Source organism: Anolis carolinensis, chromosome 3, assembly GCF_035594765.1.
Source record: "Anolis carolinensis isolate JA03-04 chromosome 3, rAnoCar3.1.pri, whole genome shotgun sequence".
Taxonomy (NCBI): Eukaryota; Metazoa; Chordata; class Lepidosauria; order Squamata; family Dactyloidae; genus Anolis; species Anolis carolinensis.
In genome coordinates, this window is record NC_085843.1 from 187,996,172 (window position 1) to 188,019,000 (window position 22,829).

A 22,829-nucleotide genomic window follows, 5' to 3' on the forward strand; every position below is an offset into this window, starting at 1 on the left:
AAAGGTCTTAAAAACTTACAATTAACCAAAGCACCTGCAAAGAAAGAACAGAAAAATCAGGTCAAGCTGATTTTAAGCAGGCCTGCACAACATGGCAGTAGTAAGAGTCAATATAAAAATACGTTTGTTTTGTGCCACTTTTCCCTCTCCCTCCACATTCAATCTTGGTTGGCTGCAACTCCTCATGTGACCACCAGTTTTCCTCACCCTTCTCACTCTTCTGCCTTTCACCTTTCACAGAATAAAGAAATGTGGCCTTGAATCTTCATCCTCCACTGTACTGCAAGGAGTATATGACACATTTTGTGGGAGGCAGAGTGCACATAGGGAAACGGATCCTCCTCTCCTTGGGTCCTTGGTTGCTGCTGCTTCAGTGTCCAGAGAACTGGGAGAAGACAAGAAGGGCCACCACTAAAACAAATATTGAATAGCTGTAGAATGTTCCAAGGGATGCACTGCGCAGACACAGACAACCCATTTGTTTGAGTTCACAGACGAGCACTTGAAAAACCACAGTTACATGAAAGGAGCCTGTTTTTACCAGAAAGTTCTAGCAAGATGCTTTTTCTTCTTAGATGAAGGGAAGTTAGTATCACCTATACTTGACCGCAATGACATTTTTATGGGGTTCGCTAGGGAACAATGTCACTAAACACTTCTGAAATGAAGTTGAATCACCAGGTCCACTGGTTCCAGCTTTGAGGGCTTTGTGTTGTCGAAGGCTTTCATGGCCGGAATCACTGGGTTGCTGTAAGTTTTCTGGGCTGTATGACTATGTTCCAGAAGCATTCTCTCCTGACGTTTCACACACATCTATGGCAGGAATCCTCAGAGGTTGTAACACCTGTCAACAAATGATTCCCCCAGCCAGGCATTGAAGCTGAAAAGCCATTCAGTGCTAATCAAGGTGGCCAATTGTAACATTCACCCTTGCCTCAGACAGACAAGAGTTCTTTCTCCCACCCTGGACAATATTCCACAGATATATAAACCCAACTTGCCTAGTTTCAAACAGACCTCAAAACCTCTGAGGATGGCTGCTATAGATGTGGGTGAAACGTCAGGAGAGAATGCTTCTGGTACATGGCCATACAGCCCGGAAAACTCACAGCAACCCATTTGAGGGCTTTATCTATGAAATTCATAGTGCTAATTGTTCCTCAGATAAAGATGAATTAATAGCTCTTTGGCTGTGACTCTGACTATTGTGAGATTGGCTGGTTTCAATATGTATGCTTTCTACTTCTGTTTAACAGTAATTTGTTTAATGTTATATTAAAAACAAAAAATGACACTCAGAGTTTTTTTCTCTTTTTGACATATTTTAAAATGGGAAAGGATATGGCTATCGGAGATCATGACACCAAATGATGCCCACTGATACTAAAACTCTGTTTCAAGTTAAATAGATTAAACAGGTGAACACTCTCATCTTTTACTAAAATATGATGTTGTGGGTGATTATTTGGATAAGTAAAACTGTGCTCATCTTGTATCTTCCTTTATTAATCTATTACATCCATGAGCAGCTGCTAGGTTATAAGCATGCTTCCTATAAAGTAAGTGTACCAATTACTGGATACTTAGCAATATTTCTCTTTTTAAATTGAAATATTCTTTCTTTTTTTCTTTTTAGCTGTTGAACTTGCCTGAAAATTGCTGCGGTCTTAAAGAAAGCCAAATACTTAACCTTCTTAGTGATATTGGTATGTTGAATGGTACATGTTTTTGCAACTTTTTTCTGAGATTCTCAGTTATTTTGCCTCAAAACTTATATTTTAAATGCTCAAAAGACTGGGTATATTCTGAATGCATACATTATTTTGTTTTAGAAGAATCTTATGACTTTTGACTGTTTTGTTATAATCTTCAGAATAAATGAAAACATCATCCAAATAAATGAACACCCCCTTATAAAAATAATCATACCACACTTAATTGATCAAATGGATAATTGTTGTGTGGTTTCTGGCCTGTATGGCAGTGTTCTAATAGCATTTTCTCCTGATGTTTCGTCTGCATCTGTGATTGGCATCTTCAGAGGATCTGATGATGGTAAAAGCAAGTGGAGTATATATACCTGTGGAGTGTTCAGGGTGGGAGAAAGAACCAATGTCTATTAACCATGTGTGAAGGGTGCAGTTAACAAGCCTGATTTGCAAGTGTTTGAGTGGGATCCACCCATTAGCATGTGAGTAGTCAGCAGTGAGGGCATCTACCTGGGAGTAGTCAAACCTTTGTTCAGTTGGAGCAGTGTTTCTCAAACTCTGTGCTTCCAGATGTTTAGGATTTCAGCTCCTACAGTTCCTAACAGCTGGCTCGGATTTCTGGGAGCCGAAGTCCAAAGTATCAGAAGGAGCAGAGTTTGAGAAACACTGCTTTGGAGTGTTTACTGCATGGAGGCCTCCTTTGTCTAGGTGGTGTTCACTGGTCCTTGATTAATTGCTGCCATGGTGCTTCCTGTGCCTGGGTGGTGTTCATTGATTACTGTCTTGATTCTGGTGTTTCTCAATACTGGTAGTCAGATTTTGTTAATTTTCATGGTTTCTTCCTTTCTGTTGAAATTGTCCATGTGCTTGTGGATTTCAATGGCTTCTGTGTAGTCTGACATGATAGTTGTCAGAGTGGTCCAGCATTTCTGTGTTTTCAAATAATATTCTGTGCCCAGCTTAGTTTGTCATATATTCTGTTATTGCTGATTTCTCTGGCTGAAGTAGTCTGCAGAGCCTTTCATGTTCTTTGATTCATGTTTTGGGGTCTGTGTTTGATGGTCCTTATGTAGACTTGTCCACAACTGCACCGTATGGAATAGACTCTCACAGTGGTTCAACATAATAATAATAATAATAATAATAATAATAATAATAATAATAATAATAATAATAATTTATTTGTAGACCGCCCTCTCTCCCCAAGGGAACTCAGAGCAGTTTATATAACAAAAAGGCAAACATTCAATGCCATAGTCAACAAAAGCGTACAAATCAAAACAATACAAAAAGCATCAATAAACTTATATCAACAAGAGAAAATAGAAATAAGATAAAAGAAAAAAGAAAAATACTAATAATTGCATAAAAACATACCGGAATTACACAAAAAACATATGTAGCCCAAAAAGTAAAATGGAGTAAAAGGTGCCTAACATATTAATAATGATTTAAAATGTACCATAGCTATCTGTGAGAGGAGAGTAAATTTGCCAGCTTTCCAGTGAGGTTGGCTTCAGATGTTAGAGGATCCCTCTTATCTTTTGCCGACCGTAGCATTTGTTGAATTTTCTTGTTGGGTCTGTAGATAGTTTGTAGGTTGTGTTTCTTCATCAGCTTCCCTATCTGGACAGTAGTTTCCTTGATATATGGTAAGAATACCTTCCCGCCAGGTGGCTATTTATCTTTATTTCTGTGGCTTGTTCTAGGTGAATGGGCTTGTTTTAGCTGAATGTTCTAGGAGAATGGATAGGTACTTTCATTACACTCTTGAGTCCAAAATGAATGATCAGATTCTCAAATGAAGCAATAGAAACATTAAATGCCATTTTAAATTTGTCCCCTTCCCTTTTTCTTACACGAAAGCAAGCCTTCTGCAACTTTTTAAACACTTTCACTGTTGCCAATTGGGCCAACAGATCTATCATTGTACAGATGAGGTTTAGATGGAGAGCTCTGAAGTCCGACACCCTGTTCCATATGGACTAGTGGGGTGTCCTGAGCCACCAGAGAGATAGCTAGCTGTGTCCCAGTGGCTGGTTGCTTCTATCACTGCCTAGCATAAGGATCTGCAGGAAGCCTTGTATCTCAACCAACTTCTCTCAAAGTTGCTGCATCTCAGCCTCCTGATCTTTTTTCTTAAGAACTTTTTTTAACCTCACATCGGTCTGATACCATTGTGTTTGGCCACCCAATAATATGGTGTCATTGGAATCCAGAAATTGCTGAAAGTTGCCGTCTTGTGCCTGGATTTCTCCTGCAAGTGAACAGAACCTGGTTCCTGGCCCTTAGCTTGAATTTTGATTGGAACATCCCTTTCTGACTGTCCAATGGCAGCAATTGAGAACAGTGAGCAGTTCAGAGAGCCTGTAATAGCAAACGCCAGTTTAGAAACACACACTTGAGAGGTTCAGATAGTTTTATTCATGAAACAGAGTTGATCACAGCACACAGTAAATGTCAGAACTGAAAACCTTTCATTTGCACAGTGTATTTATAGCACAAAACAATTCAAACATTGCTTTGTGCTATAAATACACTGAAAGCCTTCAACAATAAATTCAAACGTTTTGAGGGCTTTCCTCCCATTCACCAACCCAAAATATTCTGTTTTCCCCAGCACTAATTTCCTTTTAAAACTTCATGAAGTACTTCTAAGTTGTGCAGATGAGAAACCAGCATCTACACCAGTGGTTCCCAACATTTTTTTTAAACCAGGGACCACTCCAACATTGGTACCAAAAAGGTTATAAATCAGTATTTGGGGTGTTGATTAAGAAAATTTCATTGGATAGACCACATCAGCTTTGGTTTCTGATAGAGAACATATGCCATCCAGTAGTAACCATCTGCTCATCCACAGAAAACCATATTTAATCATCTAGAGTTGATGTGGTCTATCCAATGCAATTTCTGAATCAGCACCCCAAATAATCCCAGGAACAGGCCTAAAAATGATGACAGCAAGGTGCTCCTGCTTTCAGGTGCTACATGGAATGGTTCCGCTCAAGGGGAGGGAGGTGGAGGAGAAACAGCAGTCAGGAGGCTTGTTGCGCCTTTCGTTGTAGTCAGCCTTTCCTCTCTTGACATCCCCGTGCCTTGGCACCATAAGAGGGTTTCGCAAGGCCAGTTGCTCTTGTTCCAACGGTAGTAACGGTGAGGCCGCAGACCACTTTTTAGTTCTTGGGGACCACTGGTGGTCCATGGACCACAGGTTGGAAACCACTGATCTACACACTAAAGTAAATTTGAATGTACAAATACTAAGGTGGGTTGAGGTATTGCTCATCACCTTAGCTGTTCAATAACTGCATGTGATGTATAATGGTCAGGTATTTTGTTTTGAAGGGAAATTGAAATAATATGTTTGTCCTGTAGTTTTGGAGTTAAAAGTGCTGAGAATATAAAAGAGAACATAAACGAGTAAAGAATTTGAGTCCTATAGATATATTAGGGAACCGCCGAAATTTTTTTTTTTGCTTTATTTAAAAGTAATCTCAAAGGGGTCCTTTTAAGGCAGTGTTGATAATGCAAAGAAAGTCAACTGTTATAAGAGAACTGAAAAGATGCACAGGAGCAATTACAATTTTACCGTATTTCATTCTCCTTTACCTACTACTATTGCTTAGATATTTTGTAGATAATAAAAAGAGCTTGATCTAGATTTCTCCTAAATCTATTTTTCCATCTCAACATGTTGTTTTGCAAAAATGTATGACTTACAGGATCTGGTATCCAGTACTTACATGAAAACAGAATAATACATAGAGACCTAAAACCAGAAAATATAGTGCTTCAGGATGAAGGTGGGAAGGTAAGTGAAATATAATGCATAACTCAAATAGCATATATGTAAGTTTTCTTTGAGATTTCCTTTGGCTGGATAGAGCAATGTTAATTATTACTTTTTTCATTTATCACTAGCAGTGTTTAGAATCTAAATTGGATATTCTTACTGGGGTTCCACATCAGATATGTGCTAAAATTGATATATGGAAAGCTTACATAACTTTATTGTGTGTCTTGCTGTACTGGACAGGACTTTAAAAAACTAGCATATGTGTAAGAGAGAACAAAATCTTGCTGAGTGTTTGAGGACAGTTATTTTAGTTCTTCTCTGGCAATCTTCTCCTATAAAATGGGGTTAGGACAATTTAATTAACATTCTTGAGTTACAACACTTTTGGGAGTTATATGAACAGAACTTGAAGTAGGGAGGGCTGCTCAGGATCTAGGAACCACCAGCAAATTCTTCATGGTGTTTCCTTGCAGTGTGTAATGTAATTTTCTTGGATATTATCCCAAAATGCATTAAATATTGTTACTTCCTACAATCCACTGGGAGTGGGACACATGTAAGATTGACTTTGCCTTGGTGTTTGTAATGCATATTCCTCAGCAGCTTGGGTACATTTGAATAGGATCTCTTTTTTAAATGACTTTGAATTTAGATTTTCAAGACATACAAATCGGGCGGCAGCCAAATTTATAATGGGAGTGGTGTACAAGGAGCATACTATTCGTCTGTTATGTCAGCTCCACTGCTGCCAGTCTGCTACCGAGCCTAATTCGAAGTGCTGGTCTTGGTTTATAAAACCCTATACGGTTCTGGTCCAACTTTCCTGTCCAAACGCATCTCCCTCTATGAGCCTATAACAGCTTTAAGATCGGCTGGGGAAGCCCTGCTCTCTGTCCCAACCTCTTCGCAAGCGCGATTGGTTGGGATGAGAGACAAGGCCTTCTCAGTGGTGGCCCCTCGGCCGTGGAACGCCCTCCCCAGAAACATCAGGCAGGCCTCATCCCTCCTGGTTTTTAGAAAAAAACTTTAAGACCTGGCTTTTTGTGCAGGCGCTTGGTGAATAAGAAACTATGGAATGGGACTTTAACAGTTTGAATAGTGGACTATGAATTTTGGAAAATGATTTGGACATGAGATCATGACTCGACATTTTATGTGGTTTAATCTGTTTAATTGATTGATATGTGCTTTAATTGCTTATATGTTTGGATTTTTCATATTTTGATGAGATGTGTTTTATTGTTTACCTGTGTGGCATTGAAGTTTTGACGGTCTTGTAAGCCGCCTTGAGTCCCCTCTGGAGTTGAAAAAGGTGGGGTAGAAATGAAGTAAATAAATAATAATAATAAATACAAACAATACAACCTCCTTCCAAAAGTAGTTATCCACAGTCAACTATCACTGTCTTACACATATTCCTCTTAGTATGTTTGTGTCCAGTCCAGACACTGCGGACAGATCTCAATTCCAGCTATAAATAGCCATGTCAAAAAGTACTTGTATTTATAAAGAATTGGAGAGGAAAATTATTAGATTATATCCAAATGGCCAAGCTGTTCAATGGCATTAGACAAGGAAATAATGAAGACTTAGTTAGAAAATGGAGGCTGGCATTTGAATATCTAGAAAGGAAGACAAAGGTAGATTTTAAAATAGCAGCAAAGGTAAGTTATTAATATAAAGATAAGGGTAGATTTTAATGAGATATTAGTTTCACATTGAGTGGTGTCGGAAGTCATGGGTGGTGGTTCACAGAAGGTGGGAAGGGGAGTGGGTATGGTAGACAAATGTATTTGTATTATGTGTGTTTGTGGTATTTCCCATATTTTCTTTTACATTCTGTATATCACCTTTACACAGTAAAAATCACTTTAAAAATACTATTCCAGAACTTCAGTTGTTGTTCCAGTAAAGACTGAAACACTTGTTACCTATGTTCCTTTTAAAAATAATTTCAGGTTTCCCATATGAAATAGTTTAAAAAAAAAAACCCTGAAAAGTGGCATAGACTTTTAAGCAAATTAAATTTTAAGTGAGAAAAAAAGATAATCTTAACTTGACATTGGTGAAAAACACTGTGAAGTAGTAGAAGTGCCAAGTAGCATAAAGGAACAATAGTGTGCTCTTGATTTTATTTCCAGATAATTCACAAAATAATAGACCTGGGGTATGCCAAGGACCTGGATCAAGGAAGCTTATGTACATCTTTTGTTGGAACCTTGCAATATTTGGTAAGTTTTTAAAAGATTATTATTAAAGGGTACTGTAGCAGAAATTCTCCTATTGATTATTTCTATGTTTTCTCTCCACATTTGTGGAAGAAAACCTACCATGTTCTCCATAGCTTCCTGCTTCTTACTGCATTTTATTATTGTTTTATTTAAGGCACCAGAACTCTTTGATAATAAACCTTATACAGCTTCTGTAGACTTCTGGAGCTTTGGCACTGTGGTCTTCGAGTGCATTACAGGATTTAGACCATTTTTACATAATCAGCAGCCTTTTACCTGGTAAGGATTTATTTTTTTGAAACTAAATGGGCTATTAGATTATTACTTGCCTTATCTTCTCCACACCTATACTTTTTATACCTGAACTGCTTCATGAAATGTTTTATCTAAAACTCAAGAACCTGCTCTCTTTTTAGAACAAAACCAATAGCTAGCAACTCTACCACAATGAATCTGCCAATAAACATTAAAACAGCAAAGCAGAAAAACTCAAAAAGAAAGGAAAATAGACTTTTTTGTGTGAATTTTTCTCTCACACATCTGTCTCTTGAGCATAATAATATACATGAAATTATGGGCTTGCCTGACTGCTATTTTAGTGAACTATAAATGCACTCCGGTGGCGCAGGAGCCTCCTGTGGCGCAGTGTGTTAAAGTGCTGAGCTGCTGAACTTGCAGATCGAAAGGTCGCAGGTTCGAATCCGGGGAGCGGAGTGAGCATCCGCTGTTAACTCCAGCTTCTGCCAACCTAGCAGTTCGAAAACATGCAAATGTGAGTAGATCAATAGGTACCGCTCCGGCAGGAAGGTAACGGCATTCCATGCAGTCATGGCGGCCACATGACCTTGGAGGTGTCTATGGACAATGCCGGCTCTTTGGCTTAGAAATGGAGATGAATACCAACCCCCAGAGTCGGACACAACTGGACTTAACATCAGGGGAAACCTTTACAGTTCGTAGAATCATGATACGTTTGCTCCATCACTATAGTGCAACATATTCTACTGTTGAACATCTCTAACTATCAGAGTTCTACCTAATCTTTAGTTGGAATCTCTTTTTCTGCTGTTTGAAATCTATTGCTCTGTATTCTAGTCTCTGTGGCAACAGAAAACAAGCTTGCCCCCTCCTCAATATGACATCCTTTCAAATATTTAAACATGGCAATCATGTCCCCTCTCAGCATTCTTTTCTCCAAACTAAATATATCCAGTCCCCTAAACCGCCCCTCATGGGGCTTGGCTTTCACACCTTTTGACCATTTTGTTCACTGTTCTCTGGACATGTTCCAGCTTATCAATGTCTTGATTGTGTTGCCCAAAACAAAACACAGTATTCCAAGTGAGGTCTGACCAAAGCAAAATAGAGTGGGACTATGACTTCCCTCATTCTAGACGATTACACCCATTGATGTAGCCTAGAATTGCTTATGATGGTGATGGGTCTTGCATTGGAACAATCTATGAAGGGGAGATAGATCCCCCCTCTCCTGCTTTAAAGGCTCCTGAGCCAGGCTACCTTATCCCTGCTCCCAACAAGTATAAGGTAAAGGTAAAGGTTTTCCCCTGACATTAAGTCTAGTTGTGTCCGATTCTGGAGGGTGGTGCTCATCTCCATTTCTAAGCCTAAGAACCAGCATTGTCCATAGACGTCTCCAAGGTCATGTGGCTGGCATGACTGCATGGAGTGCAATCATGGTAGTTGCTGAAGCGGTACCTATTGATCTACTCACATTTGCATGTTTTTGAATTCCTAGGTTGGCAGACATTAGGGCTAACAGCGGGAGCTCATCCTGCTCTCCAGATTTGAACCGCCAACCTTTCGGTCAGCAAGTTCAGCAGTTCAGTGGTTTAATCCGCTGCGCCACCAGAGGCTCCTTTTAAAGTATAGTTTTGCTTTATTCTCTGGGTGTTGCTCAAGAGACGTCTGGGGGAGTATGATATCTGTTTCTTACTGCTGTGCCTAGCTCAACACCCATCCATTTTTTTAACATTATTCAGGAGATAACACTTTCCCTATAACTTGCTATTTAATTTTATAACTTTCTTATATGATGCTCAAGATTCTCCCTTTTCTCTTATTTACATTTTCTGCCTCATTCTTTTCCTCTTCCCCCCTTTTCCTCCACCTCTTCTTCTTCTTCGTCTTCTTCGTCATCTTCTTCTTATCATTGTCATTATTTTGTTTGTTTGTAAAGCACCATTGCTGCACATGGCTCTTCACATGTAAAACAACCATGCACTACATTATCAATCTTCATTTTAATTCAGAAAAAATATTCCAAAAGAAGGGCCTTTTTATTTTCATCTTGTCTTGAGTAATAAATCTGGCCTTATTTCTCCTGCCCAAGGAGGGGGAGAAAATTACCTCTTCTGAATGCTTGTATTGTACTGCTCTAGAACAGACCTAAGGAGCAGTTCTTCAGTGAAAGTAGCAACCTAGGAAGATGATGTAATAGCTTCTCTTTGGATAATTTCAGTGAGAAAGTTTGACAAACAGCATATATCCTTTTAGAAATAGAAAATCCTTTTCTACAGTGGTTTGCTGGGATATAGGTTGTCAGTTGTTTATAAAAAAATCTTTTCCTATAGGCATGACAAAATTAAGAAGAAAGATCCAAAATGCATCTTTGCGTGGGAAGAAATGACTGGGGAAGTTAGATTTAGTGCTCACTTGCCAAATCCCAACAGCCTGTGCAGGTAACATTCTCTCTCTCTTCTTTTACAAACTTGCTAGAATTCTGTTATGTAAATATGTTTGCAAAAAAAAAAAATTAGTACCTTTTCTTCTGGCGGGCCACTCAGCAATCTAGGGCAGAACTTTCCAAACGTTTCATGTTGGTGACCCACTTTTTAGTTATGTATCATTTCACACCACAGTAATTAATTTTACTAGAAAACTAGAAGTGAAACTTAACTGCATATAAGAGAAAAGGACACATACATAAATTGCAATAACAAAATGTATGGGGACACAACACATCTCATGAAAACCGATTGCTGAGAGTCAGAGGTTTGTCATTGAGTGTGGGCAACAAACCAACACACTGTATCTGGCATGTCATGATATACAGTTTGGAAAGCTCTGGTCTAGGGCATGCTGATGAAAAGGTCTTCTGGTGATAGTTGCCAGTTGGGATCTAGCTGATTGAAGTAAATGTCCCACAGAGGACCTAAGTATCCAGGGTGGATTACGTGGTAGAGCGTGATTCTGCAGTAGCTCTGTGTAGGAGTATACCTAGGTTTTCTTTGTCTCTGTCTAGGAGTCATTGGTAATGAATTATGTACACACAAAACACTTTTTTGTAATGTATTGGTTTGAACTTTGAGTACTCTGTGGCTAATAACTGGGTAAGATCTCTTCTGACGTGCTTTTGAGGCTTTGAAGTGATATCATTAAAAAGGGTGGAATTGCAAGCTCAAATCCCCTAGGACTTAATTGATGTATGGAATAGCTGGCACATGAATTCATTTTCTTATGTCAGTTGATAAATTACACATGAACTACCAATTGATTTTATGAAAATTCAGTGTAGAACCAGTTGTTATTTCTGCAAAAAAAATGGATTTCAGTTTATTTCACATATGAAAATGAAGAAGGAAGGGCAACTTGTTAATTAATTAATTTATTTATTTACAGCATTTATATTTCGCCCTTCTCACCCCGAAGGGGACTCAGGGCGGATCACATTACACACATCAGGCAAACATTCAATGCCTTTTTAACATAGGACAAAGACAAACAACAAACATAGCTCCGAGCGGGCCTCGAACTTATGACCTCCTGGTCAGTGATTCATTGCTCTCCCGTCTGCGCCACAGCCTCGGGCTTGTTTGGGTTGGCATGCCAAATCTGGCTGAGAATTAGCAAGGAATATCCTTTCTGTTTATCCATCCAATACGGTGGTTCTCATCCTGTGGGTCCCCAGGTGTTTAGGCCTACAACTCCCAGAAATCCCAGCCAGTTTAACAGCCGTTAGGATTACTGGGAACTGAAGGCCAACACATCTGGGGACCTACATGTTGAGAACCATTGGTCCAATATATTACAGCATGGACAGTTAAAGTTTTTTGGACTACAACTGCCAGAATCCCACAGGCACAATCACTATGGAACAAGTTTGTTTAGAGCTTCTACATGTTGTAGTTTTAAAAATCTAACATTTCCATCTGTAGACCATTGGTAAGTGAACGGTTGGCACATTCACGCCACACTAATTCTACAAAGGTGTTGAGAATATCAGGAAAGGAATCTGGTGCAGTTAAGGATTTTGTTAGGGAACAAGTGAGGAATAGATTAAAGAAGCTGCAGCTTTGTTAGTCATCTTCAAGATCATGCTTGACTACATGAACAACTCATCACCACAATAAAATCTGCCTTTAACATTATAGAAATTTATTGTGCATTTATCAATATATGTTATATGTTGAAATAGTAGTTGATCTTATCTTTAAGAAAATAAATAGTTCTCATTCTGTTTTTAAATATGTTTTTTCCATATTTTTTAAATTTTGTTTTTGGGCTAGTATAATTGTAGAACTCATGGAGAGTTGGCTGCAGCTGATGCTAAACTGGGATCCACAACAGCGAGGGGGTGGTAGAGACCCAGAAACTGGAAACTTCAGGTGTTTCCAACTAATTGATCATTTATTGAACCTAAAGGTAAGTTCTGATATGATAAGCTTGGATTTTTAAAAGTAGTTTAAAAGCACAAGCATTTTATAAGGAAGTAAACTGAATTGATTAAAGCACGAGCATGATAAGATTTTAGAGAAATAAATCAATTCAGTTCCTAAAGAAAAGTTTTTTCAGAATGAAAGATGATTAATTTCATTGTCTTTGTGAATGCATTTGCACAACAACAGTAACAAGGCTGATTATTTTATGTGGATATGGTGGAGGCAGGAATCATAACTTCAGGGCACACTTCAATCGTAGTTTTTTCCCCTTATATTTAAAAACATTTTAATTTCTTAGTGTTCAGGTGATGTCAGAAATGGTTGTTAAAAATAAATTCCTTACAGGTTGGGGTAACAACAGATCAGTGGTTGCTATTGCTTCCAACAGTTTTGATCAGAGCTTTCCAAACATTTCATGTTGGTGACATGCTTTTTAGACTTGCATTATTTTGCGACATAGTAATTCAGTTTTACTAGCAAAACGGAGGTTAAACCAACCCTTTATAAGATAAAGATATATACATACATTTTAATAATAAAATGTATGGGGACACAATGTATCTCATAAAAACACTTTTATTTTTAAAAATATATGATTTGTTAGAGAATAACATACATTTCAAAGGTTTCTGTCATTTCTCCTAATGCTCACACCTATACACTACAGCTGACACACTAATGTGTCATGATGCACAGTTTGGAAAGCTGTGGTTTAAATCTATGCAAATATATGTGCATTTATCTTTATATTGTATAGTGGCAGCTTCCAAACACGATTTTAGAGACATTATTTCCCCTTGAGGAAAAATTGCTGCCTGACTAAATGATGGTTGATTTATCCTTATATATGTTTTGTTGCAGATAGTTCACATCTTAAATATGACTTCTGCCAAGATTTTGTCTTTTTCATTACATCCTGAGGAAAGTCTCCATTCGCTCCAGTCTCGTATTGAGTCTGAGACTGGAATAAGCACAGGCAACCAAGACCTTCTCCTTGAAATGGGAATTTGTCTGGATCCTCGGAAGCCAGCTTCTCAGTGTGTTATTGATGGCATAGTAAGATTTCCTATTTTGTTGAAATAAGTGGGAGATCTGTCCTGTGAATTAAAGCTGAGGTTTTTTTTACTAGTTACTGTATATACTCATGCATTAGTCAACATCAGGTTTTGGGGCCAAAATTATGGATTTTTATATGACCCTCGGATAAATTGAGGCTGCCTTGAGGTAGCCACTCCTAGATGCCACCATGACCACTTCCCTTTCCAAGTATTTTAAAAGACCAGAAGTGGCACCATAGCAATAGTCACTGACTTGCTTTGGGGTTGGTCTAGCAGCCACATCCTCTACATAACTGCTACTTCATTCTTTTTGAACTTATTCACTGAAGATGAGGTCAAAAAGAGCTAAGAAAGGAAAGGGGTTAACTGCATGATGAGATTTCAGAAGCCAGAACATCTTGGTGATCTACTGCATGTTGCTGGGAAAATTCCAAAATTGTTGAGATACATAAAATAAAATCTTCCAGATTCCAATATTTTTGCAAACTATATAATATATAAGTTGCATATTATATAAGCTTTTGGTTAATGTAAATTTTTCTTATTTATTTATGTAGCAATAAATTTCTGATATACTGGTACTTTTGGGGAACTGCTTTGGAAATCACATTTCGATATCTTTTTTTGTTTACCAGCGAGGCTGGGACAGCTACATGGTTTATCTGTTTGATAAAAGCAAAACCATATATGAAGGTCCTTTTGCTTCTAGGAGTCTCTCAGACTGCGTAAATTACATTGGTAAGTATGATGTTGTTTAAACTTGATTCATGGTTAAAAAAAGAGGTAACCTTTTAGAGTAATAGTGATGAAATGTTGTTTCTAACGAATAAACAATATTCCAGGAAGAAGCAGAACAACTGTAAAACGGTACTTCCAAGTCCCATCTCAGCAAGGCGTCCTAGAAGGATACTGTCGTCGATGATATCAAAAGCTACTGAGAGGTTTTAGAGAATCAGAAGGGACACACTCCTCCGATTCTCTGCCTAGTTCATTCACCAAGGCGACCAAAATTGTATCTGACCCATAACCATGCCAGAAATCATATTGAAATGGATCTAGATAATCAATTTCACCCAGAAACCCCTTGAGTTGGGAGGCACCATGTGCTCTAGTACTTTGCCCAGAAGTTTGGGGACTGGTCTATTGTTCTCAAGCAGAGTACAGAAAAGGTTTCTTTGAAAAAGATCTTAGCGCAGCCTCTTTCAGGCATGCTTGGGATCCTGCCCTGCTGCAAAGAGGCCTTGATCACTTCCCTGACCCACTCCACCAGTCGTCCTTCGACCTGTTTGAGCCAGGAAGGGCAAGGATCTAGAACAGTGGTTCTCAACCTGTGGGTCCCCAAGTGTTTTGCTCTACATTTCCCAGAAATCCCAGCCAGTTTACCAGCTGTTAGGATTTCTGGGAGTTGGAAGGCCAAAGCATCTGAGGAACCCACAGATTGAGAACCACTGATCTAGAACATGTGGTGGCTCTCACTTCTCCAAGAATCCTTAGGCTGCATAAATTGAAAAGTGTCAATATTGGACAAGCAGGAGTCAAATTTACATCCACCGGAACTCTATCAGCAAAATTAATCAAGTCGAAGTGAATCTGAGTGACTTTTTCTGCAAAGTGCCATGCAGATTTTCACAGTGAGTTGTTGAATAGTCAGCATTTTCCCCTTGAGGATCAGTTTGTAATAGTCCTTTGACCACTCAAAACAACTTCGCTGGGAAGTTGTTTGCAGATCCAATGGTGGCACAGAAATGGTTTCCTTGCTGCCTGCATTGCTGCAGAGTTGGCCTGCAAATAATATTTTTCCCATGTCTGTTTAAAGTTGCTTTTAGTTTTCCACCAATGTCCCTCTAGTCTCTGTCTCACACACTTCATCATCGCCAGCTCACTGGAAAACCAGGTATCTGCTTTAGCTACACTCCGTAACAGGGGATACTCAGTAGCGATTATGTTCACTGCCCTGGCATCTCTCAATTCCAACTGACATTTCTCCATTCCCCACAGCATAACCTGGTGATGGTGTTTCAATCTCTCACTTCAACAGGCTCTTCTAGATATAGTTAAAGGATTATGTGAGTGCTGCTGCTCTCTATAAAATAAGTGCATCAAATAGTGATTCAAAATTGTCCATCACAATACATCTCAGACTATTCAATCAATTGTATGTATGTGTGCATATATTTTTATGTGTCATTAAGTTGTTTCTAATTTATGGCAACCCTGAGACCCTATCACGGGGTGTGCATGCAAAATTCATTTGGAATGGGTTTGCCTTTGCTTTCTTCTAAAACTGATGTTTTAGTATGTGATTCTGAAACTGGGAGAGTGCAGGTTACTATGAATGAATGAATGGGGATTTGAAACCTGGTCTTCCAGAGTCCTTGTCTAATACTTAAACCCCCACACCGCAATGGCTGCCCATGTATAGAATACACATATATACATGTGTATATATATTGAAATACAAGTACTCTGTGAACAAACTGTGTATTATCTAATTTTCTTTCATAAAATTATGTTAAGCTATTATAGACAAAAGCATTAAGTATTGGTAACATCCAGTAAGCAAATGTAAATGGGAAATTGAACATTATAGAACAGGTTTTATCCTTTAGGAATGTTTGAAGAATAAAATACTTTATATATCCTGAAATTCTGTATTTTTAATGTGTTTTTAATATATATGTTTTGATGCTTTTATGTTTTTATCCATGTATATTAGCTATATATTTACCCTGCCTTGAGCCCTGGGGAGAGGCGGGTAAGAAATAAAATGTATCTTTTTATTATTTTAAAAGCAATCTGAAAACACATCCTGATTCAAATAGTTAGGCTTTTTTATTTTCTCGAAAAAGGGGAAATACAAAACCATAATCTAAGACTGTTTATCTCCTTCTTGTCTCATACAGTACAAGATAGCAAAATTCAATTGCCCATATTGCAGCTCCGAAAGATATGGGCTGAAGCTGTGTATTATGTTATTGGGCTTAAAGAGGACTATAGCCGGCTATTTCAAGGGCAGCGAGCTGCTATGTAAGTCGTCTGTTTACATCTGTTTACAAATTGGAAAAAGATGTTGTTTGTATAAAATATGTACAAATCTAAAGGTTAACCAAAGGTTTTTCAGAATTTTTTGTATGTCTGTGCACACATATTTGGGAATATCCTTGTGCAGTCTTCAGACGAAAAAGATCTAGAGCAGTGGTTCTCAACCTATGGGTCCCCAGATGTTTTGGCCTTCAACTCCCAGAAATCCTAGCAGGTGATAAACTGGCTGAGATTTCTGGGAGTTGTAGGCCAAAACACCTGGGGATGCACAGGTTGAGATGCACTGCTTTAGAAGAACATTTTTGCTTAGTATAGTGTTATTACTTTGATTCTTTGCTTTTAAATTAATGTTTTGAATGGTTTGGGTTCTATAGGCAATTCAAAATTATTTTAACCATAAATTCTGGTATATTTTAGTTATGTGTGTTTTTTATTTCTGTTTCTTTTTATCGTGTAAATGCAATCTTTAATGCCAGCTTTGAGGATAAAATGGTGTAAAAATAAAATCTAGGCCACTGCTATATATAGCCATCCAGGTCTGTGATGTCATCTGGGAGATTCTGGTCGATGAGTGTGATTTGACAAAATTTCTGGCAGCACAACTACAAACCCATATTGGGCTCACAACACACTTCATTTAGGACTCAGCCCTCTTCATAGAAGAAATCAGCAATCTCAATTCATCGCCAATGACAAACTGATCAGCTTCGATGTTGTGTCTCTATTCACCAAGGTCCGTATAGCAGACACCATTGCACTCATCAACCAAAATATCCCAGAAGACATCGCAGCCCTGTTTCACCATTGCCTCACCACAAGCTACTTCCAGTGGGACCATGAATTCTATGAACAGAAAGATGGAGTAGCCATGGGGAACCCTCTCAGCCTGGTCATAGCAAATTTCTACATGAAGCACTTTGAAAAACAAGCCCTAGAAACAACACCAAAAAGCCTAGTATATGGTTCAGATATATGGATGATACTTTCACCATTTGGAGCCATGGAGAAAAAGAACTACACAAGTTCTAGGACCACATCAACAACATCCACCCAAACATCCAATTTACCATGGAAAAGGGAAACTACCATTTCTAGTTGTCCTAGTCATCCGAAACCAGATCAATAATTGGGCCACACAGTTTACAGAAAACCAACATACACAGATAGATACCTACACAAAAACTCCAACATCACTCAGGTCAAAAAAGAAACACAATTAATGCCCTGGTAGACCGTGCAAACAGGATCTGCGAACCTCACCTCCTCCAAGGTGACCTGAACTGGGCTCTACAAGACAATGGATACTACACCGCAGACATCAGAAGAGCTACAAGGCCAAGAACAAGTCACAAGATTAAAGACAAAGATCCACCTATAGGAAAAGTGTTCTTACCATACCTCAAGGGAACCACTGACCGCATAGGGAAGCTGAAGAAGAAACACAACCTACGAACAATCTACAGACCCACCAAGATAATTTAACAAATGCTATGCTAAATAAAGGATAAGAGGGATTTTCTAGCCTCTGCAGGGATCTACTGTACACCATGCAGCTGTAGACAAGTCTACATAGGGAACACCAAATGCAGCAGCCAGACACAAATTAAAGAACATTAAAGGCACTGCAGACTAATTCAACCAGAGAAGTCAGCTATAGCAGAACATTTGTGTCCTCTTTGGGGAAGATAAAGTGGGATATACATAAATATAATAATTATAATAATTATAATAATCTAACCTGGACACAGAATATTATTTGAGAACACAGAAATGCTGGACCACTCTGGCAACCAGAGTACACAGAGAACCATTGAAATGCACAAGCATGTAAACAATTTCAAGAGAAAGGAGAAAACTGAAAATGAACAAAATCTGGTTACCCGTATTAAAAGATACTAGAATCAGTACAGTAAATAAGGAACCCTACTATAAAACAGGGGAACTCCAGATAACAAACAATCAAGTGACAGTTAACACCTCCCAAACAGAGGATGCCTTCAGGCAACAACAGCTAGGCTACCTGTATTCAGATACCCAAACTAAATGTTGCCATTGGCCACCTTGATTAGCATTTAATATCCTTGCAGCTTTAAGGCCTGACTGCTTACTGCCTGGAGGAATCCTTTGTTGTGAGGTTTTAGCTGACTCAGTATTTAAAAACTCTAAAATTAGGACAGTAAATAAAGAACAACACTCAGAAGACAGGGGAATTCCAGACAGGAAACAATCAGGGCCAGCTCATACCTCCCCACAAAAGATTCCCCCAGACAGTAAGCAGCCAGACCTTGAAGCTGCAAAGCTATTCATTGCTAATCAAGATGGCCAGTTGCAACATTCACACCTGCCTCAAACAGACGGGAATTCTTTTTCCTACCCTGTACATTCCATAGATATATAAACCCGACTTGCCTAGTTTCCAACATACCTCACAACCTCTGAGGATGCCTGCCATAGATGTAGGCGAAACATCAGGAGAGAAGGCTTCTGGAACATGGCCATACAGCCCGGAAAACTCACAGCAACCCAGTGATTCCAGCGATGAAAGCCTTCATGTTTCAAAACCTGTTTTAAATCATTTATAATTAAATATAACACTTTTAAATAATAACCGGGGGGTTGGACTGGATGGACCTTGTGGTTTTCTTCTAACTGTGATTCTATGTGGACACAGAACAAAGTGAGTTTGCAATTATAAGAAATGTCTCTGTAGACACAACATAAAATACTATGCCTTATCTGTTTCTCTCAATTGTCCAGGCTGAGTCTTCTTCGGTACAATGCCAATTTAACAAAAATGAAAAACAACATGGTATCAGCATCACAGCAACTTAGAGCAAAATTGAAGTTCTTTCAGCAGAGCATACACCTTGACCTGGAAAGGTATAGTGATCAGATGACATATGGAATATGTAAGTATTTGGGGAATTATAAGACAGTTTATTCAGATTTATGCATTGTTTTCAGTGTTTAAAAATGCACAGATCAGTTTTAAAGCAAAAAATCAAGTACTGTATCTTATTTTTTGCATGTCAAGTAAACTTAGCAGTTCTCCTGGCAACGCTTTGACACTTTTCTGGGAAGAGTAGCAGAACACTGTCAACTGAGGCAAATTACATTGAATTACATTTACAAAAAAATTCTGTGAATTACATTTACAAAAAAATGCACAGATCACTTTTAAAGCAAAACAATTTAACAAAATAATATTTGTGTTTTTTAAACATTTTAACCTTTATTGTCAATTTACAGTAGCCAAAAGTTAGTTTTGAATTTTAAAAATAGGGAAAGAGTATAAATACAGAAGGGAAAACCCTGTTATTTGTTTGCAGGACAACTTTAATGACATTATGGTAAAAAAATAACCAGCCTAAAAACAAAATAGTTTGAGCTAAAAGAAATGTCTCTCAATGAAGGGCCATTCCTTGTGCCAGCTGAACTGCAGACAACCAAAACATGCTACTCTGATGCTGCATTGATCCATGCAATGACATTTTGAATAGATAGGTGCTACTATATACTTTGTATAAGTTGATGTAAACATCACTCGTTTCCCTGTTGTCAAACAAATAACTTCACAAAATCCCTTCTGGGATAAATACTCTATGAGAAGACAATGTTTTGTGGTTCAGATCAGCTTTTAGCAAATGAGTGTACTTTATTTTGGTCAGTCTGAAAGAGCTGTTCCAGTGCATTATCTGAAGTAAAATGTTTGTGCGTAGTTGCACTTCCAATCTGAACATAAAATAATGAACAAAAACAACTATAGCCAGGTGTATTGAACATCACCCAGAACACTGCAAAATAAAATGCATATTTGTTGAATGGGGCAGTTTCCTCCGTTAAAGGCTCTCTCCTGGGGAATCCTGAATACTAGTGATCCCCTGGCTACCATGTATACGTAAATGTAAATACAGTAGAGTCTCGCTTATCCAACCTTCGCTTATCCAACGTTCTGGATTATCCAACACAGTCTGCCTTTTAGTAGTCAGTGTTTTTGTAGTCAATATTTTCAATACATTGCCATATTTTGGTGCTAAATTCATAAATACAGTAATTACTACATGATGTTACTGTGTATTGAACTGCTTTTTCTGTCGATTTGTTGTAAAACATGTATTGATACTTAATTTGTAAAATTATAACGTAATTTGAGGGTTTTTCCTTAATCCCTCCTTATTGTCCAACATTTTCGCTTATCCAATGTTCTGCCGGCCCGTTTATGTTGGATAAGTGAGACTCTACTGTACATATATATAATCTTCATGAACAGGAAGCTTCCTGTCAGTAAATAATAATTTTTAATGGAAGTAGGATTTCAGGTTTTCTTCCAGTTTCTCCCTGTTGGGCAGGGGGAGCGGTTGTTTCTCCTCTTCTTTCACCCCAGCTGTTTTATGTTTTGTATTTTTACATTTGACTTAAAATAGGAATTATAATTTACCATTCTTCAAGTAACAGTATCATAAAATACTACCTTCTTGTTCTAGTGCTCCATGAATTTGCTCTGAAACATAATATGGGGAATAAACAGCTCATCTAATTAGAGACGGATGAAAATATACTTTTGCAAGACTGCAAATAATTAGTAGAGGAACCATGCAAAGATTCTTCCTTATTGACATATATAATAAATTGCCACTATAGCTTATTAATTCATTCTTGCTCATCCCTTGCTAAAAGATTGATCAATCCAGTCTCTGAAAGTAGGTCCCCTGGAGTCCTTCTAATGTATATCTATTTCCATCCTAGTTTGCGGCTCAGCTAGTTGATTTGATATTCTTGTGTGTGTTTGTGTGTGTGTATGTGTATGTATATATATATCCCTGTGAGTTCATTATAGTGAGGAAGTGGCAAAATGTGCCACTGCAATTGAATTGAATGAAATTCAGTTAAGCAACTCATTCCTACTCATAATTACTGTATTCCCCATCCCCATGATTCCTTTTAAAATCTATGAAATAAGTTTTTATTTCTAAAAGTTGTTTTATTTACAAAACTTGCATTATGTGCACATCTGTTACAGTGGTGCTACAAAACACAGCTATAAGTACTGCATATCCATCAATAGTAGCAGGACTGCATCAGAGAAGATCCCTATCTTCCATTGTTGAATTTATACTGAAAGACCCAATGTGGAGTGTCTGCAGCATGAAATAGCCATTGCTCATTAAAATACAGAATTTAAGAATGAAGGATAAATAATGTCCATATATAAATAAATCAGATTTTAATTAAAGGTTACATTTCTATATATACTTATCAGCAACAAGACTTATTGTGTTCATTGTCTTACAACAGTATGCAGCCTAAATTATTTTGGGAGAAGATCTACAATATGAACCTTCGAATGTTTACTCAAAAGGAGGTCCTGAATGATGAGCCCAATTTGCTTTCTTTCTAAACCAGTTCCACTCCATTAACTTGGTTATCTTTTTGGCTTGGGTAGCAGGGAATCCTTTAGAAGGCAGATTATAACTTAAGTGTTGTCCATGATGGAATCAAGATTTTCAAAATGGGGATTTTTTCCCCCTCCAACTCCCAAATTTGTTAACATTTTTGTTTTCCAAAAGCATGTTTTCAGTTTTCAAATGCTTCCATGTGTTCTAAATATTGCTTATTTATAGTACATTCTGCTCTTTTAAATTAATTTGTTTAAGCCTCGGAAAAAATGCTGAAAGCCTGGAAAGAGATGGAGGAAAAGGCCTTACTGTGTGAACAGGTATGGGAGACAACAGTTGCATTGCCCCCCAAAAAATGTTCTTGGTGTTTGGTTTTCTGACCTGCTCTTCGGGTTATTTGGGATTCTGATTCAGAAAATTACATTGAATAGACCACATCAGCTCAAGTTTCTTAGATACGGCTATCATGATTTTCTGTGGACGAGAGGATGGCAACTGGTATATGGCATATGTTCTGTATCTAAAAAACCAGATCTGATAGGGGAAACCTGTTGCCATATTTGGACTCAGAAGATTAAATATACCTAGGAACAGTACTAACGCTTGAAGCACCAAAATGTGTGTTGCTCAGTGTTGTGCCGGTTAAAAACACTGCCACTTGATGAGCTCCCAAGTGCAGGCAGTTCCCAAATTACAAATATCTGACTTACAAATGACTCATAGTTAAGAATGAGAGTGAGGCAACAGGAAGTGAGAGAAACTGCTTCCTTCATTGCTGGTTCCATACTGACTTAAGTAGTCGGTGCCACAGATCTTAGCCAACTTAGTAGGACTTATTTCCCAGTGAACAGACTTAAACTATTTCCAGTAAACTTTTTAATATACATGTACCACTTTCTTAGTACTAATGATTCT

The 22,829-nt window shown here is 38.1% G+C and overlaps 1 protein-coding gene across 2 annotated transcripts in view; it reads left to right on the plus strand.

Annotated features, from left to right (window-relative positions):
* Positions 1-22,829, plus strand: part of chuk (component of inhibitor of nuclear factor kappa B kinase complex) — a 47,989-nt gene that overhangs the window by 15,898 nt on the left and 9,262 nt on the right. For both annotated transcript variants that reach the window (XM_008117758.3, XM_062975952.1), the window contains exons 4-14: positions 1,637-1,706; positions 5,435-5,523; positions 7,650-7,739; positions 7,894-8,018; positions 10,331-10,438; positions 12,266-12,401; positions 13,280-13,474; positions 14,112-14,214; positions 16,380-16,503; positions 19,276-19,427; positions 22,173-22,234. In XM_008117758.3, coding sequence (XP_008115965.2) covers positions 1,637-1,706; positions 5,435-5,523; positions 7,650-7,739; positions 7,894-8,018; positions 10,331-10,438; positions 12,266-12,401; positions 13,280-13,474; positions 14,112-14,214; positions 16,380-16,503; positions 19,276-19,427; positions 22,173-22,234 — 1,254 coding nt within the window. The remainder of the gene's footprint in view (positions 1-1,636; positions 1,707-5,434; positions 5,524-7,649; positions 7,740-7,893; positions 8,019-10,330; positions 10,439-12,265; positions 12,402-13,279; positions 13,475-14,111; positions 14,215-16,379; positions 16,504-19,275; positions 19,428-22,172; positions 22,235-22,829) is intronic.